General features: G+C 42.1%; 1 protein-coding gene across 2 annotated transcripts; it reads right to left on the bottom strand.

Moving 5' to 3' along the window:
• On the bottom strand, nucleotides 1–26,988 carry LOC113876480 (cytochrome P450 2B4-like). Of its 2 annotated transcripts, none has more exons than XM_027515751.1 (10): nucleotides 26,824–26,988; nucleotides 15,255–15,417; nucleotides 15,016–15,165; nucleotides 14,172–14,332; nucleotides 13,560–13,736; nucleotides 12,201–12,342; nucleotides 10,832–11,019; nucleotide 10,648; nucleotides 5,056–5,196; nucleotides 1–185 (listed from the first exon to the last, which is right to left on the bottom strand). In XM_027515751.1, exons 1-10 carry the CDS (start codon nucleotides 26,986–26,988, stop codon nucleotides 1–3), a joined length of 1,473 nt encoding a protein of 490 aa, XP_027371552.1. The 2 variants fall into 2 exon arrangements, with proteins under 2 accessions (XP_027371552.1, XP_027371551.1); XM_027515750.1 differs by lacking the exon at nucleotide 10,648 and adding an exon at nucleotides 6,076–6,083 and having other exon boundaries at nucleotides 5,056–5,189.

Here is a 26,988-nt window from a genome sequence, read left to right as displayed (position 1 = left end):
TCATCTGCGGGGCAGGAAGCGGACCTGGAACAAAGTGGGTGGTCTCCCCAGCCCATTCTCCCTGGGTGTGAGGTCGATGTCTTCAGGGGCCTTGGGAGACCCCAAAGAGAAGTTCTGCAGCAGAGTGGTCAAGAAGAGGAAGAGCTCTGAGCGGGCCAAGCTCTCACCCAGACAGAGGCGTTTTCCTGTGGGTGTAAGGGAGGGAGTACGATTGGAGGATAAGATCGGAGAGGTAAAAGGGAGCTATTTTGGAGTCACATAGCACAGAAGTTGAGGGCTGAATTAGCTATTTCAGCTTGAAGAAGGAGGAGGGCAGGGGTATGCAGAGAAGATGATGACAAGCAAAAAGTAAAAGTTTATCAACATGAAGCTGAATTTGAGAACACTTGGTTACCCCATTCCCCAAAACCCCAGGATATTTGCATGTTCATTTACATAGATTTACATGTGAGGTGTTCTGATCCTATTCTTGTCCTCAGTACCAACAACACCAACAACATTAGTAGGGGCTGAGAGTGGGGGCAGGCATAGGGTGAACAGTGTTCGCACATTTCTATCTCAGTTATATTTCAGTTCTGCCTCCTCTGGGATTATCTAGTACAGTGCCCTCCTCTGTCCCTCCTGGTACCAAGTCCTTTCGTGTCTCATTTTTTTGTGTGTCTCTGGTTAAGTATACTGTCAACTAAGCCAATTTATGAGAAAAAAAAAATGTGAAAATTCTGGAGAAATCTGTGGCAGTATGCTCTAGTTATGAGGACCATGAGAGAGGAGTTCAGGGGAGCTGAAACTTTTGGCCTACCCTGGAGTAGGCAGGCACCTGGCTGATCAAATATTGAGCTATATCTGATCATTTGGTCTAAACTTCTCAGTGTCCCCACTCTTCTGGCCACCTTGACCCTCCTCTCAGCTCCTTGGCCCTGCCCACAATCAGCAGCCAACAAAGTCAGCCTCCCAGACCCAATCCCCACACCCCAACCTGTGGAGGTTCTGACTGGTCATGCCCACTTCACGCTTATAAAGACTTGACTAGCACTCTGTCCATCTTTGCCCCCATTTTTCTGACTCTCGTAACACCTACTCATGTCTCCCTGCACGATGAGTTTGACCACCACAAATTGTCCCATTGTGGTGGAGCCCTAAGTATCCACTGACTTCAGCACAGGCTGTGTCCACTGGGATAACCAAGGGTGAGGCCAGCATGTCCCTGGGCTGAGCTAGAGTTTCCATTATATCCTGTTGACCCGCAGTCTCATGGGAAGGAAAGGAGCCCAGAGAGCTGCCTTGTGTGTGTGGCTAAGTTCGCTATGCTTCATAAGTATTCAAAGATCATCTCTGGGTGTATAACATCTCAGCTACATTGAACTTGAATGGGATTTTCTTAGTCCCATGAAGTGAGGGCTAAACTTATACATGTCACACTGTTTTCCCTGTGTCTTCATGTTTCAGGATAGAGTCTCCGTTAACTACCTTTTCTACATGACTGTCATGGTTTGGGATGGGCATGTTGCATGATCAGGAAAACAATCTTTTGGCTCTCAGTTGCTGAGATAACAGCTTAGCCCTGCCCTGACCTCCATAGATCATGACTTTCTACAGGGGCTTGGGCAAGTCCCCTGAACCCTGAGCCTCTCTTTTTCCAATTCTACAAGAGAGAGAATGAGTCAACACTCAGACATCAAAGGAGCAAAGCAATTTGATCGTCTTGACAGGAGCTGAAAAGATTAATACTCAATATAACATCCTGATCAAATTTTTCAAGAAATAAAATCTTGTTGTAAAATAGAGATTAAAAAGATCTTTCCTTAATTTCATTTAGAGTTGAGGAAAATTGGGACCTTCTCTGGCAGTCCAGGGGTTAATACTCTGCATTTTCACTGAAGGGGACACATGTTCAATTCCCAGTCAGAGATCTCAGAGCCCACAAAATATGCGCCGTGGCCAAAAAAAGAGAATAGAACTGAGAAAAATATATGGTAGGATCACTGACTCAATGGACATGAGTTTGAGCAAACTCTGGGAGATAGTGAAGGACAGGGAAGCCTGGCATGATACAGTTCATGGGGTCACAAAAAGTCAGACATGACTTATTGACTGAACAACAAAATATGTTAGAATAGCCATAAAATATCTGGAATAGATCATAGCCATCATTAAGCTTAAGAGAGAAAAGAAAAATATTCTCCTTAAAATTAGAAGTCACTACTTTTACTGTCATTACTATTACTTCCCATGATTCCAGAGGTGTTAGCTCATGATATTAGGGAAAACATGTGACTTTAACACAAGAAACAAAAAAGTCAAAATATCATTTGCAGATGCGAATGCCAATTATTTGGAAAACCCAAGAGAATGAAAAATGGTTAGTTGTATAAGTAATATAAGGAAATTGTCTGATTATGACAGAAATATACATTTCAAAATACCAGTGGATTTCTGATATACCTATTCTAAAAATTTAAAATACTACATCAAAAAATTGCTGTGAACTTAATCGTGTCCTTTCAGAATTTATATGTTGCAGCCCTAACTCCCAGTGCAATGGTATTTGGAGAAAGGATCTTAGAAAGTAATTGGGTTGATCTTTTCTTTTTGGCCGCCCCTCATGGCATGTGAGTTCTTAGCTCCCTAACCAGGGATGGAACCCATGCCCGCTGCAGTGCGAGTCTGGGGTCTTAGCCACTCGACCACCAGCAAAGTCTGGTTATTAGGTTTGCATGCATGCTTGCTAAGTCACTTCAGTTGTGTTGGACTGTTTGTGACCTATGGACTGTAGCCTACCAGGCTCCTCTGTCCACGGGATTCACCAGGCAAGAATACTGGAGTGGGTTGCCATGCCCTCCTCCTAGGGATCTTCCCAACCCAAGGATCGAATCTATCTGTGTCTTTTACCTCTCCTGCATTGGCAGGCAACTTCTTTACCACTAGCACCACCTGAGAAGCCCTTAAGGTTTAGATAAGCTCATTAGAAAAGCTCCTTAGGCCTCCATGAGGGAATAGTGTTCTTTTTTGTTTGTTTGTTTAAAAATTATACCGTTTTGTATTCTCTAAACTTTCAACAATACATTAGCTTTATAATCAGAAGAAAAAGCTACTAAAGAGGAAGAAAGGAAGGAAGGAAAGGAGGGAGGCAAGGAGGAAGAATGCTCTCATGTGGTAAAAACAATTCCAAGGGATTGAGTTCTATAAGAAGAGGAAGTGATAACAGAGCCCTCACTGTACCTCGTGAGGTCACAGCAAGACGGCGGCCATGTGTGAGCCGGAAGACAGACCCCATGAGAACTTGACCATGCTGGCTCTCTGAGAGCAGAGCTCCAGGCTCCAGAAATATGAGCAGATGAATTTCTGTAGTGTAAGCCACCCAATCTATAGCCCTTTATTATGGCAGCCTGAGCTGACAAAGAGGTTCTATCAGCAATAGCAACAATCTCTTCTCATGTTTCTTAGGAATAAATCTAGCTAGAAGTATTCAAAACCTAGTTTAAAAAAAATTCAACTAATATAGAGGTGATTCAAAGGAAATGCTATCTTCTTGACTGTGTGTGTGCTCAGTCCTGTCCAACTCTGTGCGAGCCCACAGACTGTAGCCTGCCAGGCTCTTCTGTCCATGGAGTTTCCCTGGCAAGAATACTGGAGTGGGTTACCATCTCTTCTTCCAGGGGATCTTCCCAACCAAGGACTCGAACCCATGTCTCCTGCATTGGAAGGCATATTCTTTACTACTGAGCAACCTGGGAAGCCCTTCTAGACTGGGCTGTCAAAGTTATTTGAATTTGTAAAGCTGTCAAAGTTATTCAATGTAAACTACAAATTCAGGTTAATCTTAATAAAATTTCAGGGGGAGTTTTTGAGACTTTGACAGAATAATTCCAAAGTATACTTGGAAGGAAAACAAAATATGTTAAAAAAAAAAAAAACATAAAACTATCTATAGAAGAAGAGTACATATTTCTTGGGTAGAAATAGTCAAGCAGTATTATATAGCTAGAAAGACAGACCAGTAAATGAACCAGATTTAGATCTACTCAGATTGAAATTTTTTAAATATGATAAATTTCAAGTCAGTGACTAAAAGTTGAATTATTTTATAGATGGTTGAATTAGGTTGTTCTATAGTTGCTCAGTCGTGTCTGACTCTTTTACGACCCCATGGCCTGTAGCTCACCAGGCTCCTCTGTCCTTGGGATTTCCCAGGCAACAATACTGGAGTGAGTTGCCCTTTCCTTCTCCAGGGGATATTCCTGACCCAGGGATCTAACCTGTGTCTCCTGCATTGGCAGGTGGATTTCTTACCACTGAACCACATGGGAAATCTGATTGAATCAGGGCACACATGCAAATCCAAGAACGAATATTCCTTAAATCTCTGTTCTTTAAGTGCCTTCTGAACTTCACACTAGTCCATGGCTTGGATTAACAATTGACAAACAAGAAATAAATCACCGAATCTTCCTTCTTTTCTCTTCCTTTCTTTTTACTCTTCTTTCATTTTCTTACCTATTGTCTATGTATCTATCTGTGTATCCATGTATGTAGCTATTTATCTACCTATCTATCCATCTATCCATCTAAACCTTTGTGTTTGTATACATACTAATAAAAGGACATCCTCTGTTATTAATAAGTGTGGTTGAGTGGTAAGTTACAGGTGATTTTCAAATTGAATTTTATTCTTTCTTGCTTTGTATAAATTAGAAAAATAATGATTATTTTCATTTTCAGAGAAAATGTGAAAAATGCCTTTCCCTGATTTTGGCACAAAACAGGTGCTTGGTAATGGATCATTTACTTGTCTGTTATTTTGAGCCTGCACATGTGTGTCTGTGCTGTCACTTTATCTCTATCACTGAGTCTCCATCTTCCTCCTCCATTGTACCTCATCCTTTCTTGTCCCCTTCACACTATCTTTGTCTCTGTAGATGTCTTTCTATATCCTTCAGAATTGTCATATTTTCCCAAAAACGTTCACCTAGTGTTTGGAGTTGGATCAAGAAAGAGAGTTACACACAGAGCGTGAGCAAGCAGGCATTTTCATGGGGAAGAAAGAGCAGGACTTACCCATGGAGAATGGGATGAAGACTTCCGGCTTCCTGAAGTTGCCCTGCGCATCCAGGAAGTGGCCAGGATAGAAGGTATTTGGCTTCTCAAAGTGGCGTGGGTCTTGGAGGGCAGAGCTCAAGACGGGGTACACGGTAATGCCTTAAGAGGATGTTAAAAACAAGTGGAACCGTCAGTTCATCAGTTCAGTTGCTCAGTGGCGTCCTACTCTTTGCGACCCCATGGACATTAGGGCCTCCTTGTCCATCACCAACCCCAGAGTTTACTCAAACTCATCTCCACTAAGTTGGTGATGCTTTTCAACCATCTCATCTTCTGTCATCCTCTTCTCCTCCTGCCCTCACTCTTTCCCAGCATCATGGTCTTTTATAATGAGTCAGCTCTTCGCATCAGGTGGCCAAAGTATTGGAGTTTCAGCTTCAACATCAGTCCTTCCAATGAACACTCAGAACTGATTTCCATTAGGATGGACTGGTTGAATCGCCTTGCAGTCCAAGGGACTCTCAAGAGTCTTCTCCAACACCACAGTTCAAAAGCATCAATTCTTTGGCGCTCAGCTTTCTTAATAGTCCAACTCTCACATCCATACATGACTACTGGAAAAACTGTAGCTTTGACTAGACAGACCTTTGTTGACAAAGTAATGTCTCTGCTTTTTAATATGCTATCTAGGTTAGTCATAGCTTTTCTTTCAAGGAGCAAGTGTCTTTTAATTTCATGGCTGCAATCACCATCCACAGTAATTTTGGAGCCCAGAAAAATAAAGTCTGACACTGTTTCCACTGTTTCCCCATCTATTCGCCATGAAGTGATGGGACCAGATACCATGATCTTAGTTTTCTGAATGTTGAGCTTTAAGCCAACTTTTTCACTTTCTTCTTTGACTTTCATCAAGAGGCTCTTTAGTTCTTCTTTGCTTTCTGCCATAAGGGTGGTGTCATCTGCATACCTGAGGTTATTGATATTTATCCGAGCAATCTTGATTCCAGCTTGTGCTTCCTCCACCCCAGCGTTTCTCATGATGTATTCTGCATATAAGTTAAATAATCAGGGTGACAATATACAGCCTTGACATACTCCTTATCCTATTTGGAACCAGTCTGTTGTTCCATGTCCAGTTCTAACTGTTGCTTCCTAACCTGCATACAGATTTCTCAAAGAGGCAGGTCAGGTGGTCTGGTATTCCTATCTCTTTCAGAATTTTCTACAGTTTATTGTGATCCACACAGTCAAAGTCAATAAAGCAGAAATAGAAGTTTTTCTGGAACTCTCTTGCTTTTTTGATGATCCAGCGGATGTTGGCAATTTGATCTCTGGTTCCTCTGCCTTTTCTAAAACCAGCTTGAACATCTGGAAGTTCATGGTTCACATATTGTTGAAGCCTGGCTTGGAAAATGTTGAGCATTACTTTACTAGCATGTGAGATGAGTGTAATTGTGCAGTAGTGTGAGCATTCTTTGGCATTGCCTTTCTTTAGGATTGTAATGAAAACTGACCTTTTCCAGTTCTGAGGCCACTGCTGAGTTTTCCAAATTTGCTGGCATATTGAGTGCAGCATTTCACAGCATCATCTTTTAGGATTTGAAAGAGCTCAACTGGAATTCCATCACCTCCACTAGCTTTGTTCGTAGTGATGCTGTCTAAGGCCCACTTGACTTCACATTCCAAGATGTCTGGCTCTAGGTGAGTGATCACACCATCGTGATTATCTGCATTGTGAAGATCTTTTTTGGACAGTTCTTCTGTGTATTCTTGCCACCTTTTCTTAATATGTTCTGTTTCTGTTGGGTCCATACCATTTCTGTCCTTTATTGAGCCCATATTTGCCTGAGTGTTCCCTTGGTATCTCTACTTTTCTTGAAGAGATCTCTAGTCTTTCCCATTCTATTGTTTTCCTCTATTTCTTTGCAGTGATCACTGAAGGAGGCTTTCTTATCTCTCCTTGCTATTCTTTGGAACTCTGCATTCAAATGGGAATATCTTTCCTTTTCCCCTTTGCTTTTCACTTCTCTTCTTTTCACAGCTATTTTTAAGGCCTCCCTAGACAGCCATTTTTCTTTTTTGCATTTCTTTTCCATGGGGTCTCCTGTACAATGTCACAAACCTCCATCCATAGTTCATCAGGCACTCTGTCTACAAGATCCAGTCACTTAAATCTATTTCTCACTTCCATTGTGTAATCATTAGGGACTTGATTTAGGTCATATCTGAATGTCTAGTGGTTTTCCCTACTTTCTTCAATTTCAGTCTGAATTTGGCAATAAAGAGTTCATGATCTGAGCTACAGTCAGCTCTCAGTCTTCTTTTTGCTGACTGTATAAAGCTTCTCCATCTTTGATGGCAAAGAATATAATCAATCTGATTTCAGTGTTGACAATCTGGCAATGTCCATGTATAGAGTCTTCTCTTGTGTTGTTTGAAGAGGGTGTTTGCATTCTCTTGGCAAAACTCTATGAGCCTTTGCCCTGCTTCATTCTGTACTCCAAAGACAAATTTGCCTGTTACTCCAGGTGTTTCTTGATTTCCTGCTTTTGCATTCCAGTCCTCTATAATGAAAAGGACATCTTTTTTGTGTGTTAGTTCTAGAAGGTCTTGTAGGTCTTCATAGAACCGTTCAACTTCCGCTTCTTCAGCATTGCTGGTTGGGGCATAGGCTTGGATTACTGTGATATTGAATGGTTTGCATTGGAAATGAACAGAGATCATTCTGTCTTTTTGAGACTGCATCCAAGTACTGCATTTCGGACTCTTTTGTTGGCCATGATGGCTGCTCGATTTCTTCTAAGGGATTCTTGCCCACAGTAGTAGATATAACGGTCATCTGAGTCAAATTCACCCATTCCAGTCCATTTTAGTTTGCTGATTCCTAAAACGTCAACGTTCACTCTTGCCATCTCCTGTTTGATCACTTGCAATTTGCCTTGATTCATGGACCTAACATTCCAAGTTCCTAGTGGAGGTGATGGAATTCCAGTTGAGCTCTTTCAAATCCTAAAAGATGATGCTGTGAAAGTGTTGCACTCAATATGCCAGCAAATTTGGAAAACTCAGCAGTGGCCACAGGACTGGAAAAGGTCAGTTTTCATTACAATCCTAAAGAAAGACAATGCCAAAGAAGGCTCAAACTACCGCACAATTGCACTCATCTCACATGCTAGTAAAGTAATGCTTAAAATTCTCCAAGCCAGGCTTCAGCAATACATGAACCGTGAACTTCCAGATGTTCATGCTGGTTTTAGAAAAGGCAGAGGAACCAGAGATCAAATTGCCAACATCTGCTGGATCATTGAAAAAGCAAGAGAGTTCCAGAAAAATATCTATTTCTGCTTTATTGACTATGCCAAAGCCTTTGACTGTGTGGATCACAATAAACTGTGGGAAATTCTGAAAGAGATGGGAATACCAGACCACCTGACCTTCCTCTTGAGAAATCTGTATGCAGGTTAGGAAGCAACAGTTAGAACTGGACATGGAACAACAGACTGGTTCCAAACAGGGTAAGGAGTATGTCAAGGCTGTATATTGTCACCCTGTTTATTTAACTTATATGCAGAATACATCATGAGAAACGCTGGGGTGGAGGAAGCACAAGCTGGAATCAAGATTGCTCAGATAAATATCAATAACCTCAGATATGCAGATGACACCACCCTTATGGCAGAAAGCAAAGAAGAACTAAAAAGCTTCTTGATGAAAGTGAAAGAGGACAGTGAAAAAGTTGGCTTAAAGCTCAATATTCAGAAAACGAAGATCATGGCATCCGGTCCCATCACTTCATGGGAAATAGATGGGGAAACAGTGGAAACAGTGTCAGACTTTATTTTTCTGGGCTCCAAAATTACTGCAGATGGTGAGAGCAGCCATGAAATTAAAAGACACTTACTCCTTGGAAGGAAAGTTATGACCAACCTAGACAGCATATTAAAAAACAGAGACATTACTTTGCCAACAAAGGTCTGTCTAGTCAAGGCTATGGTTTTTCCAGTAGTCATGTATGGATGTGAGAGTTGGACTATTAAGAAAGCTGAGCACCAAAGAATTGATGCTTTTGAACTGTGGTATTGGAGAAGACTCTTGAGAGTCCCTTGGACTGCGAGGAGATCCAACCAGTCCATCCTAAAGGAGATCAGTTCTGGGTGTTCATTGGAAGGACTGATGTTGAAGCTGAAACTCCAATACTTTGGCCACCTGATGCGAAGAGCTGACTCATTGCAAAAGATCCTGATGCTGGCAAAGATTGAGAGCAGGAGGAGAAGGGGACAACAGAGGATGAGATGGTTGGATGGCATCACCGACTCAAGGTACATGATTTGGGTGGACTCCGGGAGTTGGTGATGGACAGGGAGGCCTGGTGTGCTGCAGTTAGTGGGGTCGCAAAGAATCAGATACGACTGAGCGAGTGAACTGAACTGAACTGAGCTGATGCAATATTGCTCTTTACAACATCGGACCTTGCTTCCATCACCAGTCACATCTACAACTGGTTGTTGTTTTTGCTTTGGTTCTGTCTCTTCATTCTTTTCGGGTTATTTCTCTACTGATCTTTAGTAGCATATTGGGCACCTATCGACCTGGGGAGTTCATCTTACAGTGTTCTATCTTTTTGCCTTTTCATACTGTTTATTGGGCTCTCAAGGCAAGAATAAGTGGTTTACCATTCCCTTCTCCAGTGGACTTTGTTTTGTTAGAACTCTCCACCACGACCCATCCATCTAGGGTGGCCATAGACGGCATGGCTCATAGTTTCATTGAGTTACACAAGACTGTGGTCCATGTGATTAGATTGGTTACTTTTCTGTGATTGTGGTTTCAGTCTGTCTGCCCTCTAATGCCCTTTCCCAGCACGTACCATCTTACTGGTGTTTCTCTGACCTTGGACCCAAATGACCATTAACAAAGAGTGGCTGAATCTATTAATGTGCCTCCGCAGCTGATAATGAGCTTCATCCTCTGTGTGGCTCTATAGTTGGTGGCAGGAATGTTTAAATGACTCTCCCCCATTTGGTTGCTAGTGTCCCATCCTTCCAGGTATCCTTACCAACCACCCTGATCCCTCATCCCCAAGACCCCTTGGTCTACTTTATGATCCATCAACTAAAAGGTTCACATCTAACAGCAGAGCCCTATAAAGAGGTGACTCCAAGACTGGGGCCAGAATATAACCTGATGGGTGCTGTTCATTGGGTGATTCAAAACTGTGGATATCACCTCTAGGTACACCTATGCTCAGCAATGTAAGCTCCCACAAAAAAAAAAAAAAAAAAAAGAGTTATAACCATAGGCATTGACCTGAACAATGTATCCACAGCAAACTGTTATATTAAAAAAAGAAAGGCACACTCACATACACACACACATACACACACACACACACACACATTGCAAATTGTGCTAGATGCATAGAAAGACAAGGTCACTCAGTTGCAAAGTGACTGCCACAGTATGAGCCAATTGTTGTGTGTATGGATATATATAAACACATGGATTCATATAAACATTAAGAAGAAATTATTTTAAAAGATTTAAAAAAACCAACTCTACTGTATAACAAGCTTCAAAAGTATATTCTATTTTTTCCAGCAAACCTAATACCCTGTAAAGGTAATAAATATGACTGAACAAAAGAAAGAAGACTTCAGTATATTTGTAAAATCTCTTCTCTTCCATAGAAATCTGGAAATGAAAATTCTTATCACAGTCCAACAACCAGATATAAACCATAGGATTGGAGGCAGACAGCACCTACAATCAAGATTTGTGACCCTGCTGGTCTCACCTTGGGGAGGTAATATCCTCGGAAGTGAGTGTCCTTGATGACAGAGTGGGGGACACCAACAGGGACTAGGTCACTGAATCTCTGAATCTCGTGGATGACGGCATCTGTATAAGGCATTTTTGCCCGATCTTCCAGAGTTGGGAGGCAGTGTGCACCAATCACTCTGTCAATTTCTGCCTGGACTTTCTCTGAGAACAGTTCAGGTGGGAGGAGCATATGTCAATAAATGCCCATAACAGTGGACTCAACCAAGTGACCTGAAAATGACCTGCAGACTGATGAGAGGGTCTTGTAAATTCTTTTCTAAGATATTGGGTTATCATTCCTCTCAATGAAAGCATCAAAAAAGAAAGTTAGAATCTTGTTTGTGAAGAAGTCTTATCTGTTATTTCTACTCTAGTTATGAGTTGTGACAGGGGGTAACTTGGGTAAGGATGGGTGGGTGGAAATTCATTCAACACTTAATGGTGTTTTTTGCTTTTCCAACTAAAAATGAGTTGTAGCTGAAACTGGTGTCATCTCCTTTTGTCTCACTCACGCACTATATGATTTTAGATAAGTCATTTCCTCAGGCTGGCCTTAAATTCATTCTTATGAAACAATGGAGTTTGATGAGGTGAGAGTTTCTCCAAGTCTGATCTGCAGACATCAACATGAGAACCAATGAAGGTGCTTTTTAATTAGTTGTAATTTGGCAATATATATTAAAAAGTCAAGTTCTTAGTCCACCTCAAAGAGTAGTTGGCAAGAATCCTGTACTTTAGTAGACAGCAAAATGCACTGTAAAAGGTAATGCTTTATGTCAGGACCAGTCTTTGAAAACCAGAAGGCACCCCACCATCACTCAGGGCAGATTGCAAAACACTTCATAAGTACAAACACCTTCTACACCAGACAGTGTTTGCCTGAATGAAAAATTCTTTGTAAAGTAAATCCTAAAGTGCTTTGTCAACTTTAAAGAGCTTTGTCTCTAGCAAACTTTTATTACAAGTTACAAATGCCTATGTGCTGTGCTTAGTTGCTCAGTCACGTATGACTCCTTGCAATCCCATGTACTATAGCCCACCAGACTCCTCTGTTCATGAGGATTCTCCAGGCAAGAATATTGGAGTGGGTTGCTATGCCCTCCTCCAGAGGATCTTCCCAACACAGGGATCCAACCCAGGTCTCCCCCATTGCAGGAGGATTCTTTACCAGCTGAGCTACGAGGAAAGCCCTTGGGGTGTTTTTGTTTGTTTGTTTTTGTTTTTTTTTTTTTCCCCCCAGATCCTCAGGACAGAAGTTATCTGTCTTAGCCTATCAGCCTTCCAGCATGGCCTTAGAGACCCTCATTCCTCCCCTGCCCCCACCTGCCATAAGCCCAGCTCACCTAAGACACCAGGGTTCTTAAGAAGGAGTAGAAACCCAAAGCAGAGTGTGGAGCTGGAGGTCTCTGTACCAGCAAAGAACAGTGAGAGCACCGTGTGAACGAGATTCTTCTGGTGAAACTCACTCTCAGGATCTAAGCGCTCCTAGAGATGGAGATGGGTGATTCTTAACATTTTCCCCCTGCAGAAATTCCCAGTTTCTGAGTCTTCTTGTCTCCCTACCAACACCATGTTCCTCTGTGCCAGTTATTCTTTTTCTTGAAACTTTTTTTCTCTAATCAAGGCCAAAAAGGTACCAAAAGGGTGAGCTCCAGAGTAAAAGTGCCTGGACTTCAAATTCTGGCCCTAACATTTACCAGCTGTGTGTATTTGGGCAAGGAATATAACCTCTTGGTGCCTTAGCACATCCTTATGGAGTTACTTTGATAATGTATGATAAGCTCAATGCAAGTTAGAGGTTAATTTGTTGATGTCACTGCTGTTGTTGATTTTCTCTGTCCTTGGGTGTCATTGCACTCCCGATTGGCCTTTGCAGCTTACATTCCAGGGATATTGCTGAACATATTTAACAACTAGTAGGCACTTTCCAGAACAGACATTGGTCTCAATCAGTTAGAACAGATGTGGGCTTCTGACTAATCAGAACAGACTCATTTCTGTGTCTCAGAATTGAGGGAAGGAGTGAGATCCATCTCAGAGTAAGCTTACTGGGCCACATGTTAACTGCTTGGTGTTAATCTCTTTAAAAGCATTCCAGAAGGAAGGCTTGGAGAGGATTAGAAAGGAATAGAGGGGAGGGACTGGACCATGGACTGCTTGCTAATCCTTAGGGAAGTATTTCAACATTTAAAGAACACATACATCCCACACAAAGATACTAGCTCAATGTCAGTAGTGTGTCTATCACTCTCTTTCGGGCTCCCCCAGGGCAGCCCTCACCTTGTCCATATTTAACAACTGGTATGGCTCTTGCCAGACCAATCAGAACAGACATTGGCCTGCACTAATCAGAACAGACATTGGTCTTTATCAATCTGAATATACATGGAGCTTGACCAATCAGAACAGACTTGACTCTGTCACAGCTCGGGGAAGGCCTGAGCTGTGTCTCAGAGAAAGCTTACTGGACACATGTTAACTGCTTAGTTACCAGCTCTTTAAAGGCTGTTGGGAGGAAGACTTGGAGAGGCATAGGGGAAAATGGTGGGGGATTATGGATCTTGGCTTTCTTGCTAATCCTTAGGGAACTACTTCAACGTTTAAAGAACACATACATCACACCCAAAGATATTAGTTCAATGTCAGTACAGTTTCCATCGCTCTGTTTCCCATCCCCAACGCATATCCTGTGCAGGTCTTGCCTTGTCCATGCGAAGCAGGAAGGAATCAATGAAGTCCTTAGGGCCACTGGGATCCAGCATCTTCTGGTGCCTCTCCATGTTCTCAGTGATAAAATCTTTCACTTCTTCAATCATGCTGTACAAGCGGGTGTGTGTGCCAGGAAAGTGTTTCAAGATGCCCGGGAAGATTTCAAACATCTACAAGGCAGCAGACAAGGTGCAGAACCCATTGTATTCACTTGGCTGGTTCTGTGAGTGTTGATGCTCTGAGCTGCACACGTAGCAACATCTAAAGGGCATCGTTCACCCTGTGGACTTGGAGGGTGTGCCTCCCAACTGAATGTGCATGCGCACACTCATACACACACACACACACACACTCACACAAACACACACACAAACAGTGGTGCATGGACCTCTGCACCCAGCCCCAGTCACTCTCACATCTACTGAGGTTCCTTCTCTCGAAGCCCGTCCTGTCCAAGGCCTGATTCAGACCCCCAAACTGACGGATGGTCTCACCTGGGAGGGCCACTAAACCTTCCATGTTTAGTGTTCAGGACAGAAAGTATCTGATCTCTTCCTGGGGTCCACCACCCTAATTGCTGGCCCACTATGCAGTTGATGACTCACCTGGGTATAGAAGGAGCAGATAATGATGAAGATTTCATTAAGTAAATGTAGCAGCTGTAATAGTCTAGGGTCCTGGTAATTAAAGCGCTCACCAAAGACAATGGAGCAGATTATGTTGGCGGTGATGGCGTTAAAGAGGAAATGAGGATCCAGGTAGGCCCCTGAGGAGAGAGGTCTGTCATGGGGGGAGGGGTCCCCTGCACAGTCCTGGTTGGCTCTGACCTGACTGGTGCCATCTCATCCTAGCTTCTTTGATTAGTTTCTTTGTCTTTGTCTTGGCTGACTGGGTTTTCATTGGGTATCTAAGATTTTCTTTCTGAAAGTCTTCACCTCTGAGTCTCTTGTTGCTTTTCTTGTTCTATGTCTTGGGCTGACTTTCTCTGGCCTTTTCATTCACTCTTCCTTTCAGACTCACTCCTTCTCTGTTCTCTTGCCACATCTTTGTAGCCCCTCTCCTTAACCTCATTGACATTCTGTGTTCCCCTGACTTTAATAACTCCCTACTCCCTTTACTTTTTGCTTTCACTTTTCCTTGCAGCTTCTGTTCCTAGATTTATTGTGTCACCTTCTCCATATCTCTCTGTCTTGCTTTTGCTGTGTTTCTCTCTGTGCTCTCTGTGCTTCTGTCTACTTTCTCTGCCTCTCCCTCTCTCTTTGCTAGTCTCTGTCTCTGTTTTTCCTCATTCTCTTTCTCTTTTTCTGTCTCTATCTCCTTCTCCTCTCTTTATCTGAAGCTGTTTCTGCCTCTCTTTGTCTTTGTCTCTGGATCTCTCTTTATCAGTCACATGCCCTCTCCCTCTCTCTTACCCCATCTCATCCCCACCTCCACCCAGCCTGCACTCACCCTGGGACTTCTGAAGCTCCTCCACCAGACACTGAGCCTCCTCCTTGATTCTTTCCTCAATACTCTGCTTCCCCATCCCAAAGTCCTTCATCGTGGTCACAGAGAATCGCCGTAGAACCTTCCATGACTTTCCATTGGCAAAGACCACACCTGATGGTGGGGTGTGGAGGGAAGGTTGAGAAGACACATTGGATGTTCCCTCCTCCCCTCCCTAATCCTCACCCTCATCCCCCACTCACCTGTTCCCTGGAAGACAGGGTCAATGATGGCGATGTGCCCTCGGCCAGAGAATGCCTCGGCCTGATCCACCAGAGCCTCCTTCATTGCTTCGTACCACCACAGGATGACAGCAGGCCGAGACCCCAGATAGATGGTAAAGACATCCCCATATTTCTCCCGCAGCTGTGGGGGCAGAGTCCAGGTCTCACTCTCTGACTCAAGAGAAGGATCTCCACCTCACCCCTGGATCACACCTCCCAGTTAGCCTACCCTGCAGGCTGCAGCCCCATTAGGGAAGAGCAAAGACTAGAACTCTATGGTTTCCTCCGAACCTCACATATATCACCTGATCCCAAGCATCTGCCTCTGTTGACTTTACCCTGAGCCCTCCCAGCCTTGCTTTTAAGAATTACAGAGGGCATGGTCCTAAGATGGTGGAGGAATAGGACAGGGAGACCACTTTCTCCTTGACAAGTTCATCAAAAGAACATTTGAACGCTGAGAAAATTTCTGAACACTGGCAGAAGACATCAGGCACCCTGAAAGGCAGCCCATTGTCTTCAAAAGGAGGTAGGACAAAATATAAAAGATAAAAAGAGAGACAAAAGAGTTAGGGATGAGATCCATCCCAGGAAGGGAGTCTTAAAAGAGGAGAAGTTTCCAAGCACCAGGAAACCGTCTCACCAGCGGGTCTGTGGGGAGTTTTGGAATCTCAGAGGGCAACATAACCAGGAGGAAAAATAAATAAATAAATAAATAAACCCCACAGATTACGTGCCTAACGGCAACTCCCAGCAGAGAAGTAGCCCAGACACTCGCATCTACCACCAGCAAGCAGGGGCTGAACAGGGAGGCACGGGCTGCATTGCTTAGGGTAAGGAACGGGCCTGAATGCCCTGAGGGCAATCTGAGGGAGCTAATGTGAGATAGCAACCCGAACTGTGAAATAGCCAGAGAGAGAGTGAGGGGGAAAAAAGAGAGAGAGAGAACTATCCCACAAAAAAGCCCTAACATAAGGCACTGCAGGGCCCGCTCACAGAACAAAGGACTAAGCTAATACCAGAGGAGACCTAGCCAGCTGCGGACCGGCCCATCCCCTGCCGGAGGCAGGGAGGCAGGCAGGTGGCAGCCAGAGCTGGAAAGGGGCAATCTTGGCCCCAGAGATGGCATCCTCTACCAAACTGCAAGCAGGCTCCCAGTTGCTAACCAAGACTTCCTGGGATTCTGGACAGTTGACATCCGCCGGGAGGGTCGCAGCCAGAGATCAGCTCCCCAGAAGAGACACACAGTACACCTGAGATGGCGTGCCTGCTGTGTACCCAGGAAACCGAGTGGCTGGGGCAGGGGAGGTGATAAGACACACCCACTACCTGGGGAGAGTGCGCTCTCCAAGCACCTGGTCCCCGAGCTGCTCAGACCTGGGAAGGGCACAAAACACAGGCCGAATCGAGTCTGCACCTTTGTGGAGTACCTGAGAACCTGAACCTGAGCGGCTTAGACCTGGGAAGTGCGCACAACCCAGGGCGCACTTTAGACAGTTCCCCTGAAAAGCCTGAGCTCTTTAGTGTAGCTAAAGTGTAGACTGGAGCCTGAGCAGTGTAGACTGGGAAAGCACACATGCCATGAGTGGGGGCAAACGCAGTGTGGCCGAGACTGTGAGCACTCCCCACACATGCCAGTGATATTTGTTTGCAGTGTTCCTCCCTCCCCACAGCACGATTGAACAAGTGAGCCTAAATAAGTGACCACCTTCGCCCCCTTGTGTCAGGGCAGAAATTAGACACTAAAGAGACCTGCAAACAGAAGAAGCCAAAATAAACAGAGGGAACTGCTTTGGAAGTGACAGGTGCAACAGATTAAAGCCCTGTAGTTAGCACCGACTACATTGGAAGGGGCCTATAGATCTTGAGAAGTATAAGCTGAAGCAAGAAACTATCTGAGACTGAACTGACCCCACACTGCCTGCAACAGCTCCAGAGAAAATCCTAGATATATTTTTACTATTATCATTTTTTAAATTTTTTTAAATTAAAAAAAATTTTAAAGTCCTCTATTGCTCCTTTAATTTTCATTTTTATAACCTACTATTACCTTAAAAAAAAAGACCCTATTTTTGAAGCAAACTTCATATATATTTTTAATAATTTTTGTGATTTTGTTTTGTTTTTTTAATATTGTATTTTTGAGAGTCTAACCTCTACTCTGGATTTTTAATCTTTGCTTTTTGGTATTTGTTGTCAATTTTGTACCTTTAAGAATCCAATCTTCAGCACCCTTGTTTACTTAGGAGTGTGATTAATGGCTTGATTACTCTCTCCCCCTTTTGACTCTCTTTTTCTCTCCCAGGTTACCTCTATCTCCTCCCTCCTCCTCTTCTCTACCCAACTCTGTGAATCTCTTTGTGTGTTCTGGGCTGTGGAAAACACTTAGGGAACTGATTACTGCCTAGATCTGTCTCTCTCCTTTTGATTCCCCCTCTTCTCCTCCTGGTCACCTCTATCTCCTTCCTCCCTCTTCTCTTTTCTATGTAACTCTGTGAACCTCTCTGAGGGTTCCAGACTGTGGAGAGCACATAGGAAATTGATTACTGGCTAGATTGCTCTCTCCCCTTTTGATTCCCCTCTTCTCCTCCTGGTCACCTCTATCTCCCTCCTCCCTCTTCTCTTCTCCATGGTAAGTCTGTGAACCTTTCTGGGTGTTCCTCACTGTGGAGAATCCTTTCACCATTAACCTAGATGTTTTATCATCAGTGCTGTATGCATGGAGAAGTCTTGAGGCTACTGTAAGAATAAGACTGATACCAGAGGCAGGAGGCTTAAGCCTAAAACCCGAGAACACCAGAGAACTCTGACTCAGGGAACATCAATCGATAAGAGCTCATCCAAAAGCCTTATCACCAAGCACCACCCAAGAGCCAACAAGTTCCAGAGCAAGACATAACATGCAAATTCTACCACAATGCAGGAACATAGCCCTGAGCTTCAATATACAGGCTGCCCAAAGTCACACCAAACCCATAAACATCTCAAAACTCACTACTGGACACTTCAATGCACTCCAGAGAGAAGAAATCCAGCTCCACCCACCAGAACACTGATGCAAGCTTCCCTAACCAGGAAACCTTGACAAACCACTCGCCCAACCCCACCACAGGGAGGAATCTCCACAGTAAAGAGGAACCACAAACTGCCAGAATACAGAAAGGCCATCCCAAACACAGCAATCTAAACAAGATGAAAAGGCAGAGAAATACTCAGCAGGTAAAGGAACAGGATAAATACCCACCAAACCAAACAAAAGAGGAGGAGAAAGGGAGTCTACCTAAAAAATAATTCAGAATAATGATAGTAAAAATGATCCAAAATCTTGAAAACAAAATGGAGTTACAGATAAATAGCCTGGAGACAAGGATTGAGAAGATGCAAGAAATGTTTAACAAGGACCTAGAAAAATTAAAGAGAGTCAATCAATAATGAATAATGCAACAAATGAGATCAAAAACACTCTGGAGGGAACCAACAGTAGAATAATGGAGGCAGAAGATAAGATAAGTGAGGTAGAAGATAGAATGGTAGAAATAAATGAAGCAAAGAGGAAAAAAGAAAAAAAAGAATTAAAAGAAATGAGGACAACCTCAGGGACCTCTGGGACAATGTTAAATGCCCCAATATTCGAATCGTAGGTGTCCCAGAAGAAGAAGACAAAAAGAAAGGCCATGAGAAAATACTTGAGGAGATAATAGTTGAAAACTTCCCTAAAATGGGAAAGGAAATAGTCACCCAGGCCCAAGAAACCCAGAGAGTCCCAAACAGGATAAACCCAAGGTGAACACCTCCAAGACACATATTAATCAAATTAACAAAGATCAAACACAAAGAACAAATATTAAAAGCAGTGAGGGAAAAGCAACAAATAACACACAAGGGGATTCCCATAAGGATAACAGCTGATCTTTCAATAGAAACTCTTCAGGCCGGCGCCCAAAACAGGGACTCGAGAATCGGAGCGCGACGACGGCTGCTGCCCGCCAAGATTGAGGATGCCGAAGTGCCGCGCTGGCTGCCGGAAAGATATTTTAATTCAACAGGATGTCTTTTTGTTGGGGAGTCCGGATATGCTGATTATGACAATGGTTGGAGCCTGTATATTCCTGGAGTAACGAAAGAATCTGGAATTCCTCAACGTCGTAATGGAACTGGTCCTTTAGATATCCCTTTCTGCGACCTTGGAACAAGAGGAAGGGTCACTGCTGCACCATGGAAACTGTGTCGAGATGGAACTGCTATGGTTTATAACATATTTGGGACAAATGAGTCATTGTGGGACTGGTCTCCAGACTCGGCCTGAAACCCTGGAGCTCAAGATAATAGGAACTTTGCATCCCGTATTTGGAACTTGGGTGGCTCTAAAGTGTTCCAAACAGAAATCTGGAAACTAGCTGCCACCCTTGGATGTGAGGGTTCCTACCTTCAGGTGGGATCAAAAGTGAGACACGGTTATTTGTGGAATCTCACCATGAGATACCCTCGTGCATGTGTGCCTCACCCTTATGCTTTACTAGTAGGATCTGTAAAAATACAACCTGGTTACGAAATTATAATGTAACTTGTAACAATTGTACTTTGACTAACTGTGTTAGGGGAATTACTAATCAAACTAGGGTTCTAGTCTTAAGACACCCTGCTTTTGTTATGGTTCCTGTAAAGATTAATGGGTCTTGGTATGATGAAAGGGGACTTGAACTTTGGAGAGAAGTAGAGGGTGGTTTAATGCGTTATCACAGGGGAATAGGGTTAATAATTCTGGAATTTGTAGCTTTGGTAACTCTTATTGCTTCCTCGATTACTGCAGCCCTGTCCTTGGCACAATCAGTGCAAACTGCAACTTATGTTAATAATCTGGCACAAAATGCATCCGTTGCCCTGGGGACTCAAGAAGATATTGACAAAAAGCTAGAGGATTGATTGAATGCCCTTTATGATGTTGTAAAATTTTTAGGTAAAGAGGTTCAAAGTATAAAGTTGAGATTACGAGTACAATGTCATGCTTATTTTCAATGGATCTGTGTTACTCCCCAAAAATATAATGGTAGTATAACTGCTTGGGATAAGGTGAAAGCTCATTTAGAAGGTATTTGGCATAATGAAAATATTTCCTTAGATTTGCTGCATCTACATCAGGAAATAATGAACATTGAAAATGCACCCAGACCTGATTTGGATGTTGCAAAAAGAGCTGAGTCTTTTGTTAAAGAACTTTTTCGACATGTACCTACTGTCAATAGTATTTGGTACTTGGGAGCAGCCATAGGAGGACTATTCTTAATAATTTTAACTGTTTTATTTCTTGCACCTTGTTTAATTAAAAAACTGATTGATGATCTATGGATGATAAAGGCTTCCATCTATGGAAATGGTCTGCGGTTAAAGGAACATAAGCATGAGCCTATATAAAAAGAAAGGGGGAGATGCGGGGAGTTACCCGTGAGAACGGGGTCCTTTGTCCGAAGGACACAGCTCTGGGAGCTGCCTCAGTTCTTGAGGGTTTGCTTGCAAACATAGCTCTCTGTCCCACCACCCCAGAGATTAGGCCCTTATTTACTGCAGGCACCTGGAGTTCTGTGCAAACTTCTCACGCACAGGGAAATGTTATCTGGTGTAATAAATAATAACAGGGAGCCATTCCCATGCTCTCAAGATTTCTTGTGACTGTTTGTAAGATGTATAGGCCAACCAAGAAAAAATGTCAACTGTCTTGTCTTTCTCACGCTTTTCTGTATAAATATAAGATGCTGAATAAAGTTGGTGTCAGACTGCGTCCCTTCGTGGAGACATGTCTGAGCCTCTCGACCCCCCCCCCCCAAAAAAAAGAAACTCTTTAGGCCAGAAGGGAATGGCAGGACATACTTAAAGTGATGAAAGAGAAAAACCTACAACCCAGATTACTGTACCCAGTAAGGATCTTATTCAAATATGAAGGAGAAATCAAAAGCATTACAGACAAGCAAAAGCTCAGAGAATTCAGCACCACCAAACCAGCTCTTCAACAAATGCTAAAGGATCTTCTCTAGATAGGAAACACAGAAAGGGTGTATAAACTCAAACCCAAAACAACAAAGTAAATGACAATGGGATCATACTTATCAATAATTACCTTAAATGTAAATGGGTTGAATGCCTCAACCAAAAGACAAAGACTGGCTGAATGGATGCAAAACAAGACCCCTATATATGCTGTCTACAAGAGACCCACCTCAAAACAAGGCACACATACAGGCTGAAAGTGAAAGGCTGGAAGAAGATATTTCATGCAAATGGAGACCAAAAGAAAGCAGAAGTAGCAATACTTATATCAGATAAAATAGACTTTAAAATAAAGGCTGTGAAAAGAGACAAAGAAGGTCACTACATAATGATCAAGGATCAATCCAAGAAGAAGATATAACAATTATAAATATATAGGCACCCAACATAAGAGCACTGCAATATGTAAGGCAAGTGCTAAGAAGTATGAAAGGGGAAATTAACAATAACCCAATAATAGTGGGAGACTTTAATACCCCACTCACACTTATGAATAGACCAACTAAACAGAAAATTAACAAGGAAACACAAACTGTAAATGATACAACGGACCAGTTAGACCTAATTGATATCTATAGGACATTTCACCACAAAACAATGAATTTCACCTTTTTCTCAAGTGCACACAGAACCTTCTCCAGGATAGATCACATCCTGGGCCATAAATCTAGCCTTGATAAATTCAAAAAAATTGAAATCATTCCAAGAATCTTTTCTGACCACAAGCAGTAAGATTAGATGTCAATTACAGGATAAAAACTATTAAAAATTCCAACATATGGAGGCTAAACAACACGCTTCTGAATAACCAACAAATCACAGAAGAAATCAAAAAAGAAATCAAAATATTCATAGAAATGAATGAAAATGAAAACACTACAACACAAAACCTATGGGACACTGTAAAAGCAGTGCTAAGGGGAAGGTTCATAGCAGTACAGACTTACCTCAAGAAACAAGAAAAAAGTCAAATAAATAACCTAACTCTACACCTAAAGCAACTAAAAAAGGAAGAAATGAAGAACCCCAGGGTTAGTAGAAGAAAAGAAATCTTTAAAATTAGGGCAGAAATAAGTGCAAAAGAAACAAAAGAGACCATAGCAAAAATCAACAAAGCTAAAAGCTGGTTCTTTGAGAAGATAAATAAAATTGACAAACCATTAGCCAGGCTCATCAAGCAACAAAGGGAGAAGAATCAAATCAACAAAATTAGAAATGAAAATGGAGATATCACAACAGACAACACAGAAATACAAAGGATCATAAGAGACTACTATCAGCAACTATATGCCAATAAAATGGACAACTTGAAAGAAATGGACAAATTCTAAGAAAATTAACTTTCCAAAACTGAACCAGGAAAAAATAGAAAATCTTAACAGACCCATCACAAGCATGAAAATCAAAACTGTAATCAGAAATCTTCCAGCAAAAAAAAAAAAGCCCAGGACCAGACAGCTTCACAGCTGAATTTTATCAAAAATTTAGAGAAGAGCTAACACCTATCCTACTCAAACTCTTCCAGAAAATTGTAGAGGAAGGTAAACTTCCAAACTCATTCTATGAGGCCACCATCACCCTAATACCAAAACCTGACAAAGATGCCACAAAAAAAGAAAATTACAGGCAATATCACTGATGAACATAGATGCAAAAATCCTTAACAGAATTTAGCAAACAGAATCCAACAACATATTAAAAAGATCATACATCATGATCAACTGGGCTTTATCCCAGGGATGCAAGGATTCTTTAATATCTTCAAATCAATCAATGTAATACACCACATTAACAAATTGAAATATAAAAACCATATGATTATCTCAATAGATGCAGAGAATGCCTTTGACAAAATTCAACATCCATTTATGATAAAAAAAAAAAAAAACCTCCAGAAAGCAGGAATAGAAGGAACATACCTCAACATAATAAAAGCTATATATCACAAACCCACAGCAAACATTATCCTCAATGGTGAAAAATTGAAAGCATTTCCCCTAAAGTCAGGAACAAGAAAAGGGTGCCCACTCTCACCACTATTATTCAACATAGTTTTGGAAGTTTTGGCCACAGCAATCAGAGCATAAAAAGAAATAAAAGGAATCCAGATTGGAAAAGAAGAAGTAAAACTCTCACTGTTTGCAGATGACATGATCCTTTACATAGAAAACCCTAAAGATTCCACCAGAAAACTACTAGAGCTAATCAATGAATACAGTAAAGTTGCAGGATATAAATTAACATAGAGAAATCCCTTGCATTCCTATGCACTAACAATGAGAAAACAGAGAGAGAAATTAAGGAAACAATTCCATTCACCATTGCAATGAAAAGAATAAAATACTTACGAATATATCTACCTAAAGAAACAAAAGACCTATATATAGAAAACTATAAAACACTAATGAAAGAAATCACAGAGGACAGTAATAGATGGAGAAATATACCATGTCCATAGATTGGAAGAATCAATATAGTGAAAATGAGTATACTACCCAAAGCAATCTATAGATTCAATGCAATCCCTATCAAGCTACCAGTGGTATTTTTTCACAGAACTAGAACAAATAATTTCACAATTTGTATGGAAATACAAAAAACCTTGAATAGCCAAAACAATCCTGAGAAAGAAGAATGGAACTGGAGGAATCAACCTATACTATAAAGCTACAGTCATCAAGACAGTATGGTACTGGCACAAAGACAGAAATAGAGATCAATGGAAAAAAATAGAAAGCCCAGAGATAAATCCATGCACCTATGGACACCTTATCTTTGACAAAGGAGGCAAGAATATACAATGGAGAAAAGACAATCTCTTTAACAAGTGGTGCTGGGAAAACTGGTCAACCACTTGTAAAAGAATGAAACTAGAACACTTTCTAACATCATACACAAAAATAAACTCATAATGGATTAAAGATCTAAATGTAAGACCAGAAACTATAAAACTGCTAGAGGAAATCATAGGCAAAACACTCTCTGACATAAATCGCAGCAGGGTCCTCTATGACCCACCTCCCAGAGTAATGGAAATAAAAGCAAAAATAAACAAATGGGACCTAATTAAACTTAAAAGCTTTTGCACAACAAAGGAAACTAAGTAAGATGAAAAGACAGCCTTAAGAATGGGAGAAAATAATAGCAAACGAAGTAACTGACAAAGAATTAATCTCAAAAATATACAAGCAGCTTGTGCAGCTCAATTCCACAAAAATAAACCACCTGATCAAAAAATGGGCCAAAGAACTAAACAGACATCCAAGGAAAACATACAGATGGCTAACAAGCACATGAAAAGATGCTCAACATCACTCATTATCAGAGAAATACAAATCAAAATCACAATGAGGTACCATCTCACACCACTCAGAATAGCTGCTATCCAAAAATCTACAAACAATAAATGCTGGAGAGGATGTGGAGAAAAGGGAACCCTCTTACACTGTTGGTGGGGATGGAAACTAGTACAGCAACTATGGAGAACAGTGTAGAGATTCATTAAAAAACTGGAAATAGAACTGCCATATGACCCAGCAGTCCCACTGCTGGGCATACACAGTGAGGAAACCAGACTTCAAAGAGACATGTGTACCCCGATGTTCATCGCAGCACTGTTTGTAATAGCCAGGACATGGGAGCAACCTAGATGTCCATCGGAAGATGAATGGATAAGAAAGCTGTGGTACATATACACAATGGAATATTGAGATCAGATCAGATCAGTCGCTCAGTCGTGTCCGACTCTTTGCGACCCCATGAATCGCAGCACGCCAGGCCTCCCTGTCCAACACCAACTCCCAGAGTTCACTGAGACTCACGTCCATCGAGTCAGTGATGCCATCCAGCCATCTCATCCTCTGTCATCCCCTTCTTCTCCTGCCCCCAAACCCTCCCAGCATCAGAGTCTTTTCCAATGAGTCAACTCTTCGCATGAGGTGGCCAAAGTACTGGAGTTTCAGCTTTAGCATCATTCCTTCCAAAGAAATCCCAGGGCTGATCTCCTTCAGAATGGACTGGTTGGATCTCCTTGCAGTCCAAGGGACTCTCAAGAGTCTTCTCCAACACCACAGTTCAAAAGCATCAATTCTTTGGCGCTCAGCCTTCTTCACAGTCCAACTCTCACATCCATACATGACCACAGGAAAAACCATAGCCTTGACTAGACGGACCTTTGTTGGCAGAGTAATGTCTCTACTCAGCTATTAAAAAGAATGCATTTGAATCAGTTCTAATGAGGTAGATGAAACTGGAGCCTATTATACAGAGTGAAGTAAGTCAGAAAGAAAAACACCAATACAGTATACTAACACATATATATGGAATTTAGGAAGATGGTAACGATAACCCTATATGCGAGACAGCAAAAGAGACACAGATGTATATAACAGTCTTTTGGACTCTGTAGGAGAAGACGAGGCTGGGATGATCTGAGAGAATAGCACTGAAACGTGTATAATATCATATGTGAAACAGATCACTAGTCCAGGTTCGATGCATGAGACAGGGTGCTCAGGGCTGGTGCACTGGGATGACCCAGAGGGATGGGATGGGGAGGGAGGTGGGAGGGGGTTCATGATGGGGAACACAGGTACACCCATGGCTGATTCATGTCAATGTAGGGCAAAAACCACTACAATATTGTAAAGTAATTAGCCTCCAATTAAAATAAATAAATTAAAAAAAAAAAAGAATTACAGAGACTCCCCACATCCAAGCTATAGAATCTCTCCCTCCCAACCCACACAGTATCACAGCTCAAAGTCTCATGTCTATTCAAATGTCTCTCTCCAAAGGGAAACCTCCCACACTGTTGGTAAGAATGTAAATTGGTCTAGCCAGTATGGGGAACACTATGGATGTTCTTCTGAAAACTAAAAATAAAGTTGCCTTATGACCCAGGAATCCCAGTCTTGGGCATACATCCAAAGAAAACCATAAGTTGAAAAGATAAATGGCCCCCAGTGTTTACTGCAGCACTGTCTACAATAGCCAGGACATGGAGACAACGTAAATGCCCATAGATAGAGGAGTGGGTAAAAAAGATGTGATACATATATACAGTGGTATATTACTCAGCCATAAAAAACAATGAAGTAATGTCATTTTCAGCAACATAGATGGACCTCAAAATTGTCATCCTGAGCAAAGTAAGTCAGACACAGAAAAACAAATATATGGTGTCACATATACATTGAATCTTTAAAATAATGGTACAACGGGCCTGTTTACAAAACAGAAATTGAGTTACAGATATAGAAAACAAACTTACAGTTACCTAGTGGGGAAAGGGAGTGTGATAAATTGGGGAATTTGGATTAACATATATACACTACTATATATAAAATGAAAGTGTTAGTCATTCTGTTGTGTCCAGCTCTTTGTGATCTCAGGGAGTGTAGCCAGCCAGGCTCCTCTGTCCCTGGAAATCTCCAGACAAGAATACTGGAGTGGGTAGCCAATCCCTTCTTTAATGATTCCACCCCCTTTGCCCTTTTCATCTCACCGCCTGGAAAGACTTGAGGAGACCCTTCTGGTCCATTTGCAAGACATTCCCCAGGAAGGGCAGAGGCCAGGGTCCAGGAGGGAGGCAGCCCCGGGAGGCAGGGCGGCCCCAGAGGAGCAGGAGGCCAATGAAGAGAATGAGGAACAGGATGGTGAAGAGAGCCAT

This window comes from Bos indicus x Bos taurus, chromosome 18, assembly GCF_003369695.1.
Source record: "Bos indicus x Bos taurus breed Angus x Brahman F1 hybrid chromosome 18, Bos_hybrid_MaternalHap_v2.0, whole genome shotgun sequence".
Taxonomy (NCBI): domain Eukaryota; kingdom Metazoa; phylum Chordata; class Mammalia; order Artiodactyla; family Bovidae; genus Bos; species Bos indicus x Bos taurus.
The sequence above is the reverse complement of the archived record's forward strand: the minus strand, read 5'-3'. Positions and strand labels throughout refer to the sequence as shown.

Excerpts from the sequence above, each read along its gene's own strand:
- LOC113876480 (XM_027515751.1), bottom strand. The coding sequence starts at position 26,988 with ATGGCTCTCTTCACCATCCTGTTCCTCATTCTCTTCATTGGCCTCCTG. Across the intron at positions 15,418-26,823 it reads TCCTCAAGTCTTTCCAGGCG|CTGCGGGAGAAATATGGGGA; the intron begins GTGAGATGAAAA and ends CTGCCCCCACAG. Across the intron at positions 186-5,055 it reads CTTCATCCCATTCTCCATGG|GAAAACGCCTCTGTCTGGGT; the intron begins GTAAGTCCTGCT and ends TTACACCCACAG.